This window comes from Saccopteryx leptura, chromosome 13, assembly GCF_036850995.1.
Source record: "Saccopteryx leptura isolate mSacLep1 chromosome 13, mSacLep1_pri_phased_curated, whole genome shotgun sequence".
Taxonomy (NCBI): Eukaryota; Metazoa; Chordata; class Mammalia; order Chiroptera; family Emballonuridae; genus Saccopteryx; species Saccopteryx leptura.
Window position 1 is genome coordinate 57,345,904 of NC_089515.1, and position 19,096 is coordinate 57,364,999.

Here is a 19,096-nt window from a genome sequence, read left to right on the forward strand (position 1 = left end):
AGAAGATGCATAGTTTTGGACAAGTTCCTCAGCTTAGCAAGATTCAGACATACTCCTGTGATGGACAGGTGTCACCTAGGACACAGCGTTTTGGGGAGAGCTTGTCCTACTCCACACTTCTTCCTGCTGGGAGCAGGCAGTCAGGCAGCAGCGCGGCTGGAGGCGGCCAGGACCCCCCTCTCGTGGCCTGGCAGATGCCTGGAAACGGAAAAGCTCCTTGCTGGGGCCTCACGGAGTCCCTGCGCCCCCTCCGCCTGTGTTTAGTCTGTTCTGGGAGGGAAGGTGGAACGTCAACAGGCCGATTTCTGTGGGGGGTTCTGTTTCAGATGTCGATGGGGGGACTGAATCATGTTTCTCCTTTCATAAACATGAAAATGTTAAGTACATAACATGAAATTCACCCGTGCCTATAAGTGAGTTCATTATGTTGATTTAGAGCCGTGGAGTCTGACTGCCTTGGTGTTCCCGTTCGGCAGCTCAGGCTGGTGAACGTTCTCAGAGGACAGTCGACTACAGACCCCTCTCCCAAGGCCGAGTGCATCTGCGGCTGCAGTGGGCATTCAGAGGCACTGGAAGGCGGGGACGTGGAGTAAAGCGGGGCAGTTGCTCCCAGGAAACTGGGGTTTCCCCATCTCACCCCACATTGTCATCAGAGCTCCATGCCAGCTGGGTCTGAGCTTCCCCGGGCGGAGCAGGAGCCACGGGAAAGAAGAGATGGACAGTTTCAGCCGTAGCTCTTGTACCCAGTGTCTCCTGGTGGCCACACCCCTTCCAGGCCACCCTGCTGCAGCCTTCCCCCTCCCCCCCACTGATGACACTGGCTCTAGAATGCCGTGGGCCACAAACCTGGTTCCTGAGATTGTCATCATGTCATCACATCACTGAACGAGGAGTTGCTTTGCTCTTGGGTCAGTTTGGGACAAGCTCTTGGCCGGCCTTTGTTTGTGGCTGTGCAGTTGTCTTGTTTTCACGGTGGCGTGATTGTCATTGTTTCCATCTCGGGTTTCTCCTTCAGGGGCCAGTTATGGCATGTGCTCACACACTGTGTCAGAGCACAGATCCCCTCGGGGTTCCTTGCAGTCCTCACTTGCAGGGTGTGTGTGTGTGTGTGCTGTCAGGGTCAGAAGCTCACTGTTCTGTCCAGTGTCTGAAGCTGCCAGTTCTTCCTGAGCTATAGGTGCATCTCATGTTCTCTGGCTTGTTCCCTGGCGGGGGGACCAGGAAAGGCCGTCTCGATTGCAAACCTCAGATCCTGGCTGAGGCTCTTCTTGTCTTGGCCATTCTGTGCAAAATCCATAGAACCTGCTTAGGAAAGAGTGACCTGTTTTAAAACACGGTTTCCTTAGTATTTATTTAGCTATGCAAGGCCAGCAGATCAGGAGACAATGGTCACTGAGCAGTGTTTGTCACACAGAGTTCTCAGGGAAGGGCCATGCCTTCATGCCACAGGGGAGGCAACCGGTCAGTCAGGAGGCAGAGCAAGCCATGGACCAGCGGGTGGAGCCTCAGCGTGGTTCTGCAGGAGGGAGGGGGTGGCCTGTCAGGCAGGCTTAGGACTGGCAGTTTGAATAGTTTCAGGATTTTGCATGTAGGGGCTGTTACCAGTTGTCTGGTACCTGAGCTGGGGGCGGTGTCCCTGAGTGTCAGAGCCTCACCAAGGGGGAGCTGTGGTGTGGGCGCCCACATCCGGCTGGCTTCTTGATTTGCATGAGAGAGAAGCACAGAGAGGGGGTGTTTGCTTTCTAGGAATTGGCAAACTCCAGGTACAGGGGGTGTCAGTTCCTCCAGAGTCAGCAAGGCCACACGGGTGTCAAAACATCAGACCTGGCATGGGCCTCGTCCCACTGACGCAGGGCTCCATGGCAGGACACTCCCGGGAACCCCCTCCACGCTGGAAGGAAACAGCATTATCAGATGGGAACAGAGCAGGAGGCCGGGGGGCCGGGCCGTCCTTGCTGGTGTCCAATCATAGCAGGCGGCAGTGGTGGCTGTGGCTGTGCCCTGACATCTCGGCAGACCACAGCTCCCCAGGGCTCGTGGAGCAGAGCTGTCCCGTGCAGCATGTTTACGTGTGAGAACCTGTTCCTTTCTCAGGCGATGACAAGAGCTGACAGAAAACGTCTAGATTTGCCGCATTTCTCAGCTGCTGACACCTGACTTGGCCCAGGAAGGCTGCGGGTAGAACAGAATGTATCTTGTGTTAGTGGTGGAAGGTGCACCAACCCTCTGCGGATTCACTACAGTAAACTCAGGATTAATGAACAGAATGTGTGGGAAGGCCTGTTTGTCACACTCAGGAAGCTGCAGTCTAATTTCAGTTGCTGCTGTTCACTGCGCTCAGTCTGCGTCCATTTGCTGAAGGCAGACTGCATTCCTTCTCCATAAACAAGTGGGGGTGTGTCCCCTGCCTGCCACCCCTCCAGACGTTAACCCGGCCGATAGCCGGTTAGCTTTCTGTACTGGAGTCTGTGCGCGCATGTGTATGTGTGTGTACATGTATGTGTACACACGTGGGGGTGTACCTGCATGCATGTGCATGTGTACAAGCATAGTTCTGTACATGTGTGGTCTCTGTGTGCACACATGTATGTACATGCACTATGAGCAAGCATATGTGTGCACACATGTGTGCATGTGTTCTTTTCGTTGCCTCTTTTTTTCTTTTTCGCTTACCCAGTAGAAGCTTATTTCCTCTCAGTTCTGCAGGCTAGAAGTTCAAGATCAGTGTGTCAGCAGATTTGGTTTCTGCCCTTGGCTTGCAGATGGCTGCTCCTTGCTACCTAAAGATGAGAAATCATCATTTCAGCAAGTTCTCCCAGCGGGTGTGACCATGGTTGGGTTCAGGCGTTGTCACAGGAAAGCACCTGTTCTGTAAGAGGAGGCTGTGCCCTGTGCCCACGGGGGTCTGTTGGGGCCTGGGGTCCTGACGGCACCCTGAGCTGTTCGCCCCAACACCAGCTCAGCAGATCCTGCAAGCACCATCGTCCTCTGCTCTCAACTCCTCCTCGTGCCGCAGGCTGGGCTCAAGGTGAGACTTGCCCCGAGCCCCAGCCCTGCACGCAGGGCTCGCTGTGAGCATGGTAGCGACCAGCAGTTCATTTCGTACCCAGATCATTTGTCCAAATTATTTTTTGTGCCCAACCGTTTATGGTAAATGGGCCTTTCTTTTTTTCATTACAGAAATGATTACTGTTTGTCTTCCACTCGGCATTTCCAGGGAGCCATTCACGTTTCAAGCTAATATTGGAACAGCAGGTTTCTCCTGAAAATATTTACCTGTGTTGGCAACCTGTCAGTGTTGGGGAAATTAGATGGTTCATTAAAACCTAAATACATGAGGCTTCCTTTTCTCACATCACAGTCACTCTCCTCCTGAGGTGACATGTTGTGAGGGTGTCGGGAGATCATTTTGGTCTCATGTTTTCACGTGTGTTTGGATGTCTCCTGGCATCTTGTTCTTTTTATTTGGAAGCTGGTGTTCTGGCACCTGTGAGTTGCATGGAAAAGCCCTAGACAATGGTTGGCATCTCCCCTTCGAACATCAGAATTCACCTGGCTGCCCCTGTGGCCGTCAGGGTCTCCTGCCCCAGACCCCACAGCCAAATGCGGCTGCTGTTGCCCAGACAGTGCCAGGTGCCAGGTGCGAGGTGCCAGGCCCTCCATGCATATTACACTCTCTCACATCTTCTCACCTGTCCCACCAAGCGAATCATGTAGAACAAGGACGCAGAGCAGCTGAGACCCTGGACCAGGGTCACACGGTGGAGCCCCCACACTGGGACTCTGTCCTCTGCTCTCTTTCCCCGACTGCAAGCTGCTTTTTTCTTTAAAAAAAAATCCATTGATTTGGCTGAGAGAGAGAAGCATCAACTCATTGTTCCACTTAGTTGTTCCATTTAGTTGTTCACTCACTAGTTGCTTCTCACGTGCGCCATGACTGGGGCTCGAACCCATGAGCTTGGCAGAACCAGGACAACGTCCTATCCACTGGGCCACGAGTTGCTCTTTATCTTACCAGGGATCACAGCTTTGTCATACCACACCCCCAGCATCCCATACTGGTTATGACCCTCTCCTGGGGTTCAGTTGCTGAGAGAGACCTGGGCCCAGCGTTTGACAGCCGGGAGAAATATCTGGGCACACGCCCAGGGACTAGGGAAAGAGGCCCCTGGGGCCTCATGACTCCTCTTGTCCACCCAGAAAGCAGAAAGGAGCAAGTATGACGAGCTGATGGAAACACAGGGGCTCTTCCCCTCCCATGGAGAGGAGGAAGGGACCCACAGGAGAAGAGATTTGGCCCCTGTCAAGAGAAATTGGTTCTTAACTCTGTTGAATTGGTTCTTAATTCTGTTGATCAAAAGACTCTGCAAACAGAGGAGGAAGACAGAGCAGCAACTGGGAGCAGATAATCTAATGTTTAAGCAGCACGGGCTTGGTGCCCAAGCAAAACTAAGCAGTGTGTTGTTTGAACTCGCACTCAATTAATTGTATTAAATGCTAGTTTTTAAAAGGCAATGGAAAGACCAATCCAAAATTCAGAGCCATCTGCTCTGTGAGGGGCAGGGGGTGGGGAGGTCGTGGGGTCATGTCCATGTTTGTTGTGGTGGAGAGTTCAGTGCCCATGACTTTACTGGGCTCCATCACTGACATGTGACACACCTTCCTTCACACACATTGCAAAGCATGTGTTTTGTTTTTTAAGTAAAACGTAATTAGTTATTTTTAACCACCCCTGGGAGTAGGTATCATTGCCCTATTCTTACAGATGGGGGACGGCGAGCAGGGAGGTCCAAACGGGTTCTAACACACACACACACACACACATGCACATGCACACACACACACACACATGTGCACACTCACACACGTATGCACGCGAGCGCACACACTACGTGCTTACTGAGTGCCAGGCGAATCGCCCCTTTTAGTTGAGAGGGAGGCTGTCTGTGAGCCAGGAAGCAGCCTTCACAGGGAACTGAATGGGTTCGCACCTTGACCTTGAACTTCCAGCCTCCAGACTGTGAGAAATAAACATCTGTTTAAGCTGCTGGTCTGAGGGGTTTTGCTGTGGCAGCCCACTCTGACCAGGACAAGACCTCAGTTACCCATTGCCACATGGCCCAGAGAAGCCCTATCTTTTTGGGGTACTCTTGAGAAAGCAGCACACCTCACCTCCTACAGACGCCTCCAGGGGACACAGACGACAGGGCCCCTCCTCAGTGGCTAAGGCACGGCCTTGTCTTCTAGGTTACAGGCTTCTGATTACAAATCAGGGATGAAATAACTTTTTCTTTTTTTTTTTTTTTTTTGTATTTTTCTGAAGCTGGAAACGGGGAGAGACAGTCAAGACAGACTCCCGCATGCGCCTGACCGGGATCCACCGCCCACCAGGGGCGAAGCTCTGCCCACCAGGGGTCAATGCTCTGCCCATCCAGGGCGTCGCTCTGCCGTGACCAGAGCCACTCTAGCGCCTGGGGCAGAGGCCAAGGAGCCATCCCCAGCGCCCGGGCCATCTCTGCTCCAATGGAGCCTTGGCTGCAGGAGGGGAAGAGAGAGACAGAGAGGAAGGAGGGGGGGGTGGAGAAGCAAATGGGCGCTTCTCCTGTGTGCCCTGGCCGGGAATCGAACCCGGGTCCCCCCGCACGCCAGGCCGACGCTCTACCGCTGAGCCAACCGGCCAGGGCCATAACTTTTCTTGAAAGAGAAATAAGTACAAATTCTCAGCAGCTAGGCCAGTAGGAAATGGCTCCGAGTTCTAGTCCAGAAGTCTATGTTTCGAAGCCCAAGTGCAGCTCCGTGGGGCTGAGGGCCTGCTTACAGCCTGCTTTCTTGCTGCCCTTGTGTTTGGGGACACACCCATGTGGCCTCGGAGTCGATTTAATTCTTTCTCCTCAGCCTTCACGGAACAGAGAGAACTGTCCAAAATGATGTTGGACAAACTGCCCAGCAGTCTGGCCTCTGGCTGCGTCCCTGCTCTGGGGTCGCCATCTCTGCGGGAACCAGCCCACCGGCCTTCTGTGTTTCAGGCATCCGCATGCTGGATGGGGACGTGACGGACGTGGTGGAGGCCAAGTCTCTGGGCATCCGACCCAACTACATCGACATCTACAGCGCGAGCTGGGGGCCGGACGACGACGGGAAGACCGTGGACGGGCCCGGCCGGCTGGCCAAGCAGGCCTTCGAGCAAGGCATTAAAAAGGTGTGAGTGACCCAGGGCTGCGGGGACTCTTGGGGGCGGGGATCATAAAGAGAACACACAAAAACACTAGCAATTAACAATCAGCGTGATGCAGGCCCGAAATGGGACCAGGCCATCTCTGCCGTGACCGAACTGGTCTGCAGGAGACACCCTGGAGGAGCTCAGAGCAGCTGTGTGGGCCAGTGCCAGCCGGCTCCCCCCGCCCCCCCCCCCCGACTCTGCGCCCTGGGGCCTGGCTGCCCGGCAGAGGGCTGTGAGCAGGTGGGTGGCCTGGTGTTTGGCCTGTGCAGGTGGCAAGGGTGTTGTGGCCTTAGGCCCGCTGCCCACAGAAACACCCAGCACGGAGCTTTCTGTGCCCTCGAGGGGCCTGTGCTGGTCTGGCGCCCCTGCAGCAGGAAGCTGGGCTCACTTGCTGCCTCCCTGCCGGCATGCAGCCTGAGACGTTCAGGATTTCTGAGGTGGAACCTGACCAGCACTAAGCATCTGAGTCTGGTGCCCAGAGACAGGCTCAGGGGACACGGGAGCTGGCAGACTTGTCCCCAGAGGCCCGCTGGCCCAGAGGTCCGTCCACAGTGGCTCTGTAAGCGTCCATTCTGAGTTGTTGTAAGTCAGAAGGGCTGGGGGCAGGGAGGGGGGAACTGGCGATGACCCAGTTGCAACAATCAGGGTGGCGAGGCGATTTCAGCGTTAGAACAGCTTCTTGGAGCAGACAGACAGAGCTGTGGTCAGCATCGAGGTGGCCTGGTGGCCCAACAGGCCCAGAGCTTAAGGCGTGGTCCCGTGATGCTGGCTGGGGTTGTGGGTAGGAAGTCCAGACGCCCCCAGGCAGCATTTGTACCCCCGACTTCTACTGGGGAGGCAGACAGAGGCTGGAGATGGGGGAGGGGTGGGCTCATTTTATTATTTACGTAGTTTTAAACGTTTTAAAAAGTTTTTATTATACTATAATCTAAGCACTGTGACTAAATATGGCTAATAATGCATCAAATCGTACCAGAGGATCAGATGGAAGGAAGCATCTGTCTCCCTGTCATTTTAAACTTCACTCATGACTTTTTTCCCTAAATAATATGATGTGATTACTTTTTTGGGTGTATTGAATTTGGTCACTCTTCTGTTAATTTCCTTGTATGGGGGTTGAGTTCTTATCTCTTAGAATGTCCCCAACCTGGCGACCCCCTTCCTGGGCTGAGGCCTCACCCCAGGTCCTTCGCCTGCTGATCACGGGCTGGCCAAGTGGCGTGGAAAGACCCAGGCAACCCCGTCAGTACGAGTGTCTCGTCTTCCCCACACTCGGCCCCCGCCACCCACCCCATCACCTGGACCTCACTCCTGGTGACAAGTGACACCTCCCCAAAACTGTGCTAATTTAAGATGCAAATTGGAGGTGGAGTTTGCTGCCTGAAAGTGGTGTCGGTCCTGCACACCCGTCATTTCTGTGATGTGATGTTTAAACAGTTGAGATCTCAGGTCGGGGCCCCCCATTTCTGGGGGAGGTCATGATGGTTTGTAGACAGTTACCGGGGTCTTCAGAGTCACTTGGGTTTGTGTAGACAGGACTTTGCTGGAGGTAGGAGAAGATTCTGAGCAACATCAGCTTCCCACGGCTGCCAGGCGAGAGAGGAGTGCAGAGGGGGCTGCGTGGTTCTTCATCATTCTTGTCACAGGGTTTGAATTACCGAGGTCATTTTTTTTTCCTTTGAGCCGCCCCGAAGTAAAATATGTCACCTAGGGGGCCTTAGATTGCAGCTGTCTGAAGCTGTCACGAAAAATCCTCCTGGAAACGCTATGATCTCACCTGAAGCACAGTCCCCGCTCTGTTCCTCCTCAGGGTCCATTTGTTACCTGTCGTCCTTTGCTGCACAGTCTGACTTCACTTTAGGTAGACGATGTTTTCAGTGGCGGGAGAGACTTCGAGAGCTGTCGTTTGGCAGAAAGGTCTATTTAATGCTGGTCTTTAGGAAGCTCAAAGCGTTCTCTCCTCAGGTGTCATCGGAAGGGGAGATGGATGGCCCTGTGGCCTTGGGCATGTCAGGCTCTTGACAGGCCGAGGGGAGGCCCGAAGCCGCAGCCCCAGCAGTACCTGGGAGCTCGCTAGAAACTCAGCATTTCAGACCCACGGGGGCTCGTGTGCACACTCACAAACGGTGCTGTGTGAGGCCCTTCTCCGTGCTGCCGGGGCCCATTTTGCAAAATGGTAGCCTTTTATTACTAGTTTGGGGTGGACACTGGGGTGACAGTGTCTTAGAGATGACTGTCATGGAGTAAAGTCAGGCTCTGATGGTTTAAAAACCTTTTCGCTTGGGTGTTAGTTGGTCTGAACGAGCTTCTGGTCAATGTTTTCCTGCAGGCGGTCAGATGCGCAGGAACACCCCTGCCCTTGGGGCTCTGTGCCCTTTTTCTGGAGTGTGGGATGTTCGGTGCCTCCCAGCAGCCTTTCTGTCACTTCCTGGCCACGCAGTCAGGCCCATGTTGGTGGTATGGAGGGTGGGTGCATGAGGCACTTTGAGTGGCGGGACTGGGCGTGCGTGCGGGCCCTTCCTGTGGACTCCATGGGGCTGGAGCAAGTGTCAGACCATGACAGATGGGCATAGGAGGGAGCTGTGGTCACTTGTTCCACCGAGTGGGGTGGCGTGGGGCTTCAGAGCAGCCCAGGGTGACCCGGAGCCCTGAGGGCAGGAGGGACGTCTCCCGTCAGCTGTCGGGCTTCCTGTTGACTAGAAAGGGATTGCAGAATTTTGCTGACAGTTTTCTTTAAATTGGCCAGTTGTCGGGCATAAGTATCAATTTCCTGCTGCGTGTTTGTACAGGAGGGTCTTTGGCAAGGGTGCCGGAGTTACCAGCCCCGTGGGTCCAGTTTCCTGTGGAGACGGATGTTGGCCGCGCTCTCTGGGACTGGCTGTGCCGCCAGCAGGTCCGGCCACTTGAGCGGAGTGGTTCTTGGATGAGCTCATCGTGAGCCAGTGCCTGTGGCTGGGATGCCCACTTGGTTTGGTCACAACTCATTGATCCTGTGGGACAGGAACCACCTGGACCCACCACTGTCCTTCAAAGATGTGCTTCCATGTGTACGTTCCTAAGAAAGACCCCACACACAGTGAAGCCACCGGCCATGGCTGGTGACAGCCCAGCCCCCGTAACGCATATGCCTGGTGGAGACACTGTGTGCCACCGTGGCACTCCACACCTGTCTACCCAGAGTTCATGGCCCAGCCCTTTGTCACGTGTCGCTTGCTCACCAGGCAGAATGCTTCTTCAGCTGGGTTTGAAGAGAACTGGCCCCTTCCCCACAGAACCAGGCCTTTCTTTTTATTATTATTATTATTAAGTGAGAAGTGGGGAGGCAGAGAGACATCCCGTATGTGCCCCTGACTGGGATCCACTAGGGGGCTATGCTCTGCCCATCTGGGGCCATTGCTCTGTTGCTCAGCAGCAGAGCTCTTCTTAGCACCTGGTACAGAGGCCATGGAGCCATCCTCATCGCCCAGGGCCAACTTGCTCCAATGAGCCATGGCTGTGGGAGGGGAAGAGAAAGAGAGAGAGAAAAGGAGAAGGCTGGAGAAGCAGATGGTTGCTTCTCCTGTGTGTCCTGATTGGGAGTCGAACCCGGGACTTCCACACACCAGGCCAATGCTCTACCACTGAGCCAACTGACCAGGGCCAGGACCAGGCCTTTCAGTCCAGAGAATGTAACATTATAAATTCAGCCATCATCTCTCATCTCAGTATTTCTCATGGCACCGTGTGTTCTTTTGGATGTAGGTGATTACAGGACATTGTAAAGGAAATTGTGAGCAGAGCTCTGGAGCAGGACAGCATATGTGAGGGCCCGTGGTTTCCTGTGAAGAGCCAAGTGATCCTTCTGGGTCCTGTCTGCAGCATAACCTGGGATTCTCAAGTATTAAGTTTCTCTCCACAGTCAAAACTGTTCTGTTAAAATAAAACAGCCCTCTATTAAAATCAAATCATGTCCCCAGTGCCATTCACACGGTCTGGATACTTTCTGTGAAGGGACGTTCAGGAGACAGTGCTGCAGGCCAGGCTGAGACCCACCCCGCCGGGCCGGGCAGCCAGGCTGACGCCTGGTTTTCTTCCTTCCCCTCCAGGGCCGGCAGGGTTTGGGATCCATTTTCGTCTGGGCGTCCGGGAATGGCGGGAGAGAGGGGGACTACTGCTCTTGTGACGGCTACACCAACAGCATCTACACCATCTCCGTGAGCAGCACCACCGAGAACGGCTATAAGCCGTGGTACCTGGAGGAGTGCGCGTCCACGCTGGCCACCACCTACAGCAGCGGGGCTTTCTACGAGCGGAAAATCGTGAGTGCTTCTGGCAAGGCAGAGAGCTCAGGAGGGGAGCCCTCAGCCCTGGCAGCAAGTTCCTCTTCCTCCTAACAAAAAGAGTAGCTGGGTCCAGGCTCATTTGTCCCCTGTCCTAGGTCCCACCGTCACCTTTCAGGGAACTAGTTGTGCCTCAGGGTAAACCTCAGTCCCTTGGCAGCCTTCCTCAGACTGTGCCTTGCTAATTTTTGCACAAAGTGCCAATTAAAACCCTCTCTGGCTCTCGAGGTCTAAAAATACCCTTTAAGAATGGGGTCCATTCTCACCACGACTCTCCTTTTAGCTGTCTCAAATTCTGTGTTTGCCTCGCTTGGGATCCACCGGTTCAGTTTCAACGTGCAGGATGGAGACAGAGAGAGTCTGGGTTATGCAGTGAAAGTGTGGAGAAATCCAAGTGTTCCTCTGGGCATTCCCTCCCTAACAGAAGGGCTCTTTCTGGACAGGGAGCTGAGCGGTGGCTTCTGTCTGCCACGCTCCCTGGATGAACATCAGTGTGATTAGTCTTTGACAAAGTGACTGTTTTCATTTGGAATGTAGCCCGAGTTTGTGCTTCCTCCCTTCTGTCACGCTTCCCTCCTTTAAAAGAAGTCAGAGGGCGGCTGTTACCTTGAAATTAGTGCAGAATTCAGATGAGCAGTCGTTAAGTTGGGTCTCAGACATTTGAAGATCCAGGCCCTGGGGCTGGCCGGGCACAGCTTGCTTTTAAAGCTCACTGGCATCTTTCATTCCCCGGCTGCTGAGCCGCGTCTTCAGAGGACCTGCGAGTTTATTTTTACACTTCTCGCTGAGAGCACATAGGCCCCCTGTTCTTCCCTGTGCTCTGCACCAGCGGAAAGGTCAGCCCCGCTCGTCCGGGAGCCAGCCTGGCAGCGGCCTGGCCAGTTAACGAAGGTATTAATTTTAAGTTATTTTTCTTTTCCATTGGAGCACACGCCCCTGGGACAGGCCGCCGAGGTTCTGAATGGTGTCCTGTTTGTGTAGGGCTGGAGCGCGTCTGCTCACGGGTTGACTGGAGTCTCATTAAACGGGTGCCCATCCCAAAGCCTGAGGAGGGGGGGCCACTGGCTGGAGGGGTGAGGTGGGGACTCTGCCGTCGTCCACTCTGACCGGGCCTTGCACTGGGAGGACAGTGCCTCCCGTCCCAGGAGCAGGGCTTGCTGCTTTATTTGTTTAGTTAACTAGACTGCATGTGCATGTGTGTACATGTGTGTGTGTGTCTGTGTGCACGCATGTGCTTGTGCATATGCATGTGCTCATACGTGTGCACATGTGCACACACGCATGTGTGCATGTGCATATGTACATGTGCGTGTGTGTTCGTTTGTATGCTTGTGTGCGCGTGTCTGTACATGTGCGTGCATGTGCTCATGTGTGTGCATGTGTGTGTGCATGTGCTTGCATGTGTGCATGCCTTAGCTATAAAGTGCCTCTCAGATAGACCCCTCCTCTGAGCAGCGCATGTGGGCAGGAAGGTGCAGCCGGGAGAAGGGCACGAGGCAAACACGCTTGGCTGTGCTGGCCGTCCTGGCACACCCCTCTGATAACAGGGATGGAGTTTCTTTTTCTGGCTCTTCGAGGGCTGCGTCTTTGCTCAGAGTCCCCTTAGAGACCTTGCCAGGGAATGACAGTCGTTGTGACGGCGACGTCAAGGCTCTGTCCTCTGGGAACTTCCCAGTGCTCTCTGTGTAGTGAGTGCCAGGCAGCGTTCTCCTGAGGGAGCCACTGCACGGTGTAGGGATGTGACCCTGGGTAAATGGAGGAATGCCTAAAGTGAGCATCTATCTCTTACCCGTTTTCTCTGCGGCTTTTTTGTTCTTTCTCTGAATGTGAGTGGCATACGGTGCATGATGTTTGGTCTCAGGAGAGGGGCTATGCATGTTGGCTCAGGTTTCTGTGCCCTGCAGGGAGGCCTCTCTGCTCACTCCCAGAGGCTGGAGAGCCAGCCGTGAGCTCCTCCAGGCCAGACACCCCCGGTGTCCCTCACGGGTCCCCATTTACTGAGCACAGGTAGGTGCCAGCTGAGACTTCCCCAGGAGCCCTGAAGTATCGAGCACGGCACCCCCTTACAAATGAGGATCCTGGGGTCAGAGATGTGCGTCCTCACTTGCGCCCCCCTCCGCAGCCACCCTCCCCACAGCCCAGACTGACAGGAGGGAGGAGAAGCTCGTTTGTGCTGGCGTTTCTGTCACCTCTTCCTGTGTGTGTGACACTGGCATCCGGTCCCCTTGCTGATGACGGTCGGCCCGGCCGAGATGGCACGAAGGATGCTGTTCCCCCTGGAAGAGGGTCTGGGTGTTGTCCCTGGGGAGGTTTGCGGTCAGGGGCCATGCACATTGGCTGCAGGGACCTTGCACTTGGGGGTGGGGGGTGCTGGTTTCCTAATACTGTCATAACTCACTGTCCCAAACCTAACAGCTGACAGGACACAGTAGGTCAGACGTGCGGCACTCAGCTGGGCCTCTGTTCTCAGCCCCACCAGGCTGGAGTCGGGGGTCAGCCTGGCTGCGCTGTTCAGGAGGCGCTAGGGAAGAATTAATTTCCTGTGCATTCGGGCTGTTGGCAGAATCTGGATCCTCGCGGTTGTAGGACTGAGCTTCCGTTTCCTGTGGGCTGTCCACTGCAGCCACTGTTAGCTTTATAGACATCCGCGTTCCTTGGCGTGGGTCTCGAGCTCCCTCCTCACAGCCAGCAGGGACAGGCCAGGTCCCTCTTGTGCCTCTTTCCACGCCTGGGACCCTCCAGACAGCCAGGACGCTCTCCCTGACTTGAGACTGGGTAGCAGCCTCAACTCCGTGTGCTGAAGGCTCAGGGGCAGTACTGGGCACAGAACCCCGCCTGGCACTGTCGGTCTCCTGCAGCTGAAGCTACACGTGCTGATTGGATGGTGGCTGCCTCTCCATTTCAGGACAGAGGCACAGTACACATCCAGCTGTGCGGTAGTGAGGTCCAGAATCCCTACCCCGAATCAGCCTGTTGGCCTCTTGGTCAGCAGAGCCAGTCTCACCTTCCTAGAGAAAATGGCCGGCTTTGTGGTTTCCACAGCCAGCCTTGTGAGGTCCAGGCAACTTATCCGCTGCTACAGTTGGAACTCAGTGCTTTGGGGACATTGTTGGCCATCCAAGGAGGACAGCCTGGGGCAGGGCCACCAGGCCCCCTACATGTTCCCAGCTGTCCTGAAGTCAGGTGGTGGCTGGGGGTGTTGCCATGGACACCGGCAGGTGCTCTGCCCTGGGGACTCTGCAGGGGGCGCTCCTCTGTCTCACTGTGTCTCACCTTTGTGTCTCAACACCCACCTCACTTTCCCTCTGCCTTGTCCTCTGTGATTAGCCTGATCCCAGGGCGGGTCCATTTATTACATGAGAGCAAAGCCGTTCAGCAGGGAGTACCAGACACGCGGAAACCACAGTTGCCAAGATGTGCCCGAGCAGTGCCTTTTCCACCCACGGCACCACGGCCACACGTGCCCAGGACAGCAGGTCCAGTGTCTGGCTTCTCCTGAGAGCTGACTTCACCCCTCCCCCCAGGTCACCACAGATCTGCGTCAGCGCTGCACGGATGGCCACACGGGAACCTCGGTCTCGGCCCCCATGGTGGCGGGAATCATCGCCCTGGCTCTAGAAGCAAAGTAAGTTTCCACCTACAATCTCCTTTTTCCTTTGTTTTTATGTTTTTATTGTAGTAAAATACACATGAGATAAAGTTTAACATTTTGACCAGTTCAGTAAGTATGTTCATGCTGTTGAGTCACTACCACCACCGTCCGGCTCTGGAATGTTCCATCCTCCCACACTGAATCCCTGTCCCCATTAAACAACATCCCTCATCTCCATCGGCTCGGGCTCCCAGAGCGGAGCACCACAGACTGGGGGAGCTTAGACACAGAACACTGCTTCTCAGTTCTGGAGGCAGGAGTGTCAGATGGAGGTGTTAGCAAGGTGAGTTTCCACTGAGGCCTGTCTCTTGGGGTGCGAACGGCTGCTTCTGCCTGTTGCTCGCCTGGATTTCTTTGTGTGTCCCGAGCCTTGTGGGAGGATACCAGTCAGATGGGGTGAGGGCCTATGCTAACGATCCACTTAATCACCACCTTGAAAATCTGTCTCCACATGCAGCCATGTTCTGAGGTACTGAGGTGGGGGTTAGGGCTCCCACGTGTAATTGGGGGGGTTAAGCCCATAGCACTCCACATCTGCCTCCCGCCAGCCCTAACAACTGTCATCCCATTTTCTGTCTCTGACTTTGCTGTTGGAACCGCACGTGGGGACCATGTGGCCTCTGTCCTGCTGTGACCGCTGCCTTGTCCTCAGGGATCATCATGCTGAGCAGCGGTCAGGACTTTGTTTCCTTTTTAAGCTCATCACTCAGGGGTTTGAAGTGGGTCCTTCCCCTTCTCTTTTCTGATGACCTCTGTAGGACCACGGGGAGCAAAGCGGGCCAGCCTCTCACCCCCAACCCCCTCTGACTCACATGGCGAAGGCACGCTCTCGGTGCCTGCCCTCCGTAAACTTTGGTTCCTATGTGACAGCACAGTGGTGAGGCTCCGCCTGTCATCAGGCAGATAAAGAATCCCCAGGTATCAGTGTGTGGATGGGTCAGAAAGAAGGGCGTTGGCAGTGACGGTGTCAGAAGCAGACGTTAGCTGATACAGTACATCAAAACCCAAGCATGGGAAGCAGTCATTTGTTGTAGATGAGATTTTAAATGATTCAAAAATCATGTCCGAGCTACTTAAGTTCTTGTAATTATGTTGTTTTGCGTGTCGGCTTGCACAAGACAAAAGAGCAGAACTCACACATGCTCCCATTTTAATGAAGGCACAGCTAAATATTTTCGATTTTCAGGCCAACGTGTTAGCTCCTGTGTCCTGAGGCTTTTGCATAAAATCCTAAATAATTAGTTACTGGTGTGGAAGTTGCTTTCAAATACTTAACAATTCATCGTTTTATATTTTATTCCATTCCTTATTGGAAACATGCAAGGAATTTTGTTCGTCAAAACTAAATAGAAAACAAACCCTGGTTTTGTGCCAGACTGTCCCATTAAACTTGGCGGGTGGACCCGCAAAACTCCAACTGTCTTCCCCCTTGTGGTTTGAGCTCGTCCAGAGGGTGACAGGCAGCAGATGGCTAACATCTCGGGGAGTGACAGTGAGGCTGTGACTGTAACTCACCAGGGCTGTTTTGTGTCAGGCTCACTTGCTGGAAACCATTCTTTACCAGGAGGTGGAGAGCTGGTCCCTTCCCCAGATACGGTGCCTGTGGGTCCTGCATGTCTGGGCGCAGGGCTGACTCCCGGTGACCAGGTCTGAGTGCACTGGTGCAGCCACCCATGTTGACCTGTGTGGACTGCAGCGATCTGTCCTTGTGTTGTTGCAGCAGCCAGTTAACCTGGAGGGACATCCAGCACCTGCTGGTGAGGACATCTAGGCCAGCCCACCTGAAAGCGAGTGACTGGAAAGTCAACGGTGCGGGTCATAAAGGTACGGAGCCCGGCGCGCCGTCCGGGTAGGCAAGGGCTGGTCCCGGGGGGCCCTCTGAGTGACCTCCAGGGATCAGTGTGAGGGGTGACGTGAGCCCTCAGAGAGAATCCTCAGACAGCACTCACTGTGGGTCACACCTGTGACCTGAGAAAAAGTACCCTGGAGCCTCAAACTCATTGAGGGAGAGACCTGAGGTCACTAGCTGCGGGTTCTTTAACTTCAGGCCTTTTTCCTCATGCAGAGAAAACTAGCATCAGCACTGACTTAACCATTCTCTTTAAAGTGACTACCTTCTTTTTTTACATGAAACATATTGTAAAAGGAAACTTTATTACATCTCATTAGTCATGGGTTTGATATGTAGTTACAGTTTTCCTAATGTACATTAAAACAAATCTGTAAATATGATCAAAATATTTGTTTGTGTAACCCCTAAAAGCAACATGCACTCTTAGCCCTGAGTAGCTCTGTGATTTTGAAAGTAGCCCTCAATTTCTTCATCCATATTTGCACAATGAAGACATTGAGATAGTTATATAAGTTACTTTGTAACTATAAAACTTCTGTCCCGCAAGCACCTGTATTGTAAAAATAACTCATAGAAGAACAGTGAGGTTCCCCCCCCCCCAACAACCTGTTACAGATGCAGGGACCATGAAACCCAGGTATTTGGAGTGTCTGGAGCAGGTAATTATAGGACTAGGCTACTGGCTTCTTACTAGAGAAACTTGAAAAGATTTACATTCAGCCATGGCATGTTAGGGAGGACTTTTTTTTTTTTTTCTTTTCTAAAGCTCAAGCCAACTATTTCAACACCAAACTTGATACTACTATCTGTGAAATATAGGTCAAGCGTTGTTACTACGAGTTCCAAGGGACATTCCTCTTAATAAGGAGGCCATTGATCAGGCCTAATGTATCTTTGTTTTGCAGGAATGTTGGTAGCAGGGTGTGCTGTAACAAGAGCTGACCTACATTTCAGTTTTGGCCTAATTAAATAGGAAAATAGATTGTATCTGGTTCTCTACCTTGCCAATTAAAATGAAACTTTGAAACTCCCTAGCATTGGCCAAGTTCAACTCTGAAGCGGGCCCGCTTGCAAGCGCTTGGGGTATGCACCCATGCTACTGTCCCTGCGTGCCCTGGAGCTCAGCTGAGGAGGAGAACAGCAAAGGCTAAAGGGTGTCAGAGTCTCTCCCTGTGGTGTGGGATTCAGGCAGTCCCAAGGCTGACCTGTCCCTTTAAGGCACAGAAGCCTGTGCTCATCCCACCAAAGGAAAGTTCTAGGCATTCCACTTTGCACCAAAATGGGACACATCTCCTGTCCTGCACTGCTGGTTGGAAGGAGTGAAATTCAGATTGAGCAGAGCAGGGGGCACTCGGAAACAATCCTCAGATGGCGTGTCCTGCTGCCTGGGGCTCTCGGGAGACGTCTGGGTCCTTTCAGCCCTTGAGTGACACAGGTGGTGGGTCCCAGGACCGTGGAGGCCATGACCAGTGCCCTCTGCAGGGGTCAAGCACTGAATGGGAGTTAGGCCTTCTAGGAGTTGCTCCATTCTAGGGGTGGGGGGCAGAGCCAGGTCTGAACGCCCTGTCTTTCCAGTTAGCCATCTGTATGGATTTGGCTTGGTGGATGCAGAAGCCCTCGTCATGGAGGCGAAGAAGTGGACAGCAGTCCCCTCCCAGCACATATGTGTCGCGGTCACCGACAAGAGGCCCAGGTGAGGCTCAACGCTAGCCCGTGCGGCTTATCAGGCACGCTGGTTTGGCCCTGACACCGCTGGGAGGTATTTTGGGGCAGGTGTTCCAACTTGCATCCCTGTGCGCACTGATGGGACACACACTCTCAGGGTCGTGACACTGGAGGAGGAGTCTTTCCTTAATGTGATTGTGTTGGGGATTTTGTTGCCAACTGTGGTTTCCCCTTTTCTAGCAAATTCTCTGTGATGGAGAGTCAGTCCCTCAGCCTTTTGCTGGAAATTGTCATCCATAATATTCAGTATAACCAAGCTGACCAGGGATTGGTCTTGCCCTGTGGGAGTAATTAGGATGAGCATCCTTCCTGTTGTTACCCTGCCGAGTCCTGCCTTCCCTGAAAACCCTCAGCCATGGACTGGGGAGATGGCCGGTGCCTCTTCCCACTGCAGGAGGGGGTTGTTTCCAAAGTGCAGCACAGCTCGGGGTTGCTGTCATCTGGACCCCCAATAATCTTGCCAAGGTGTCAGCACAGGGATGTTTTACGAGCCTCGAGCAGGTGCTGTGAGCACCAGGCTGCTTCTTTCTCCATGGTTAGGACACGCCTGACTTCACTCTTGGTGTAAAGTTGTTCTAAGTCGGCTATGTTTGTTTACTGGAATTTTTATTTTTAAAAATCGACTGTCAAGGCCCTGGCTGGTTGGCTCAGCGGTAGAGCGTCGGCCTGGCGTGCAGAAGTCCCGGGTTCGATTCCCAGCCAGGGCACACAGGAGAAGCGCCCATCTGCTTCTCCACCCCTCCCCCTCTCCTTCCTCTCTGTCTCTCTCCTCCCCTCCTGCAGCCGAGGCTCCATTGGAGCAAAGATGGTCCGGGCGCTGGGGATGGCTCCTTGGCCTCTGCCTCAGCGCTAGAGTGGCTCTGGTCGCAACAGAGCGACGCCCTGAAGGGGCAGAGCATTGCCCCCTGGTGGGCAGAGCGTCGCCCCTGGTGGGCTTGCCGGGTGGATCCCGGTCGGGCGCATGTGGGAGTCTGTCTGACTCTCCCCGTTTCCAGCTTCAGAAAAATACCCCCCCCCCAAAAAAAAATCGACTATCAAGTGAATTGGAGAGCAAGAGCCCCACTCCATCAGGAGGGGCCACCCTGTGTGGGGAGAAGATGTTCTCTGGTCCCCAGTGTCTGTAAAGGATGGAATGCATTCTTTCCTAGCTACAACTAGATACTTATTATCTTCGGGAAGTATGTTTGGAAGAAGAAACCATAAGGAGAGGAATACTGATCATTGCTTTATCCACACACTCAGGTCCCCCCCCTCTTTTCTCCCAAAGTTAGAAGCAGGGACCCTCATGTGCTTGCCCTGGATCCACCCGGCATGCCCACCAGGGGGCG

General features: G+C 53.9%; 1 protein-coding gene across 3 annotated transcripts in view; it reads left to right on the plus strand.

Annotated features, from left to right (window-relative positions):
- The window catches only part of PCSK6 (proprotein convertase subtilisin/kexin type 6), a 104,730-nt gene that overhangs the window by 50,159 nt on the left and 35,475 nt on the right, over positions 1–19,096 (plus strand). For 2 of the 3 annotated variants that reach the window (XM_066354715.1, XM_066354717.1), the window contains exons 7-11: positions 6,027–6,199; positions 10,306–10,518; positions 14,064–14,164; positions 15,912–16,015; positions 17,619–17,736. In XM_066354715.1, the coding sequence (XP_066210812.1) occupies positions 6,027–6,199; positions 10,306–10,518; positions 14,064–14,164; positions 15,912–16,015; positions 17,619–17,736 (709 nt within the window). The remainder of the gene's footprint in view (positions 1–6,026; positions 6,200–10,305; positions 10,519–14,063; positions 14,165–15,911; positions 16,016–17,618; positions 17,737–19,096) is intronic. The other variant, XM_066354716.1, reaches the window with a different exon arrangement.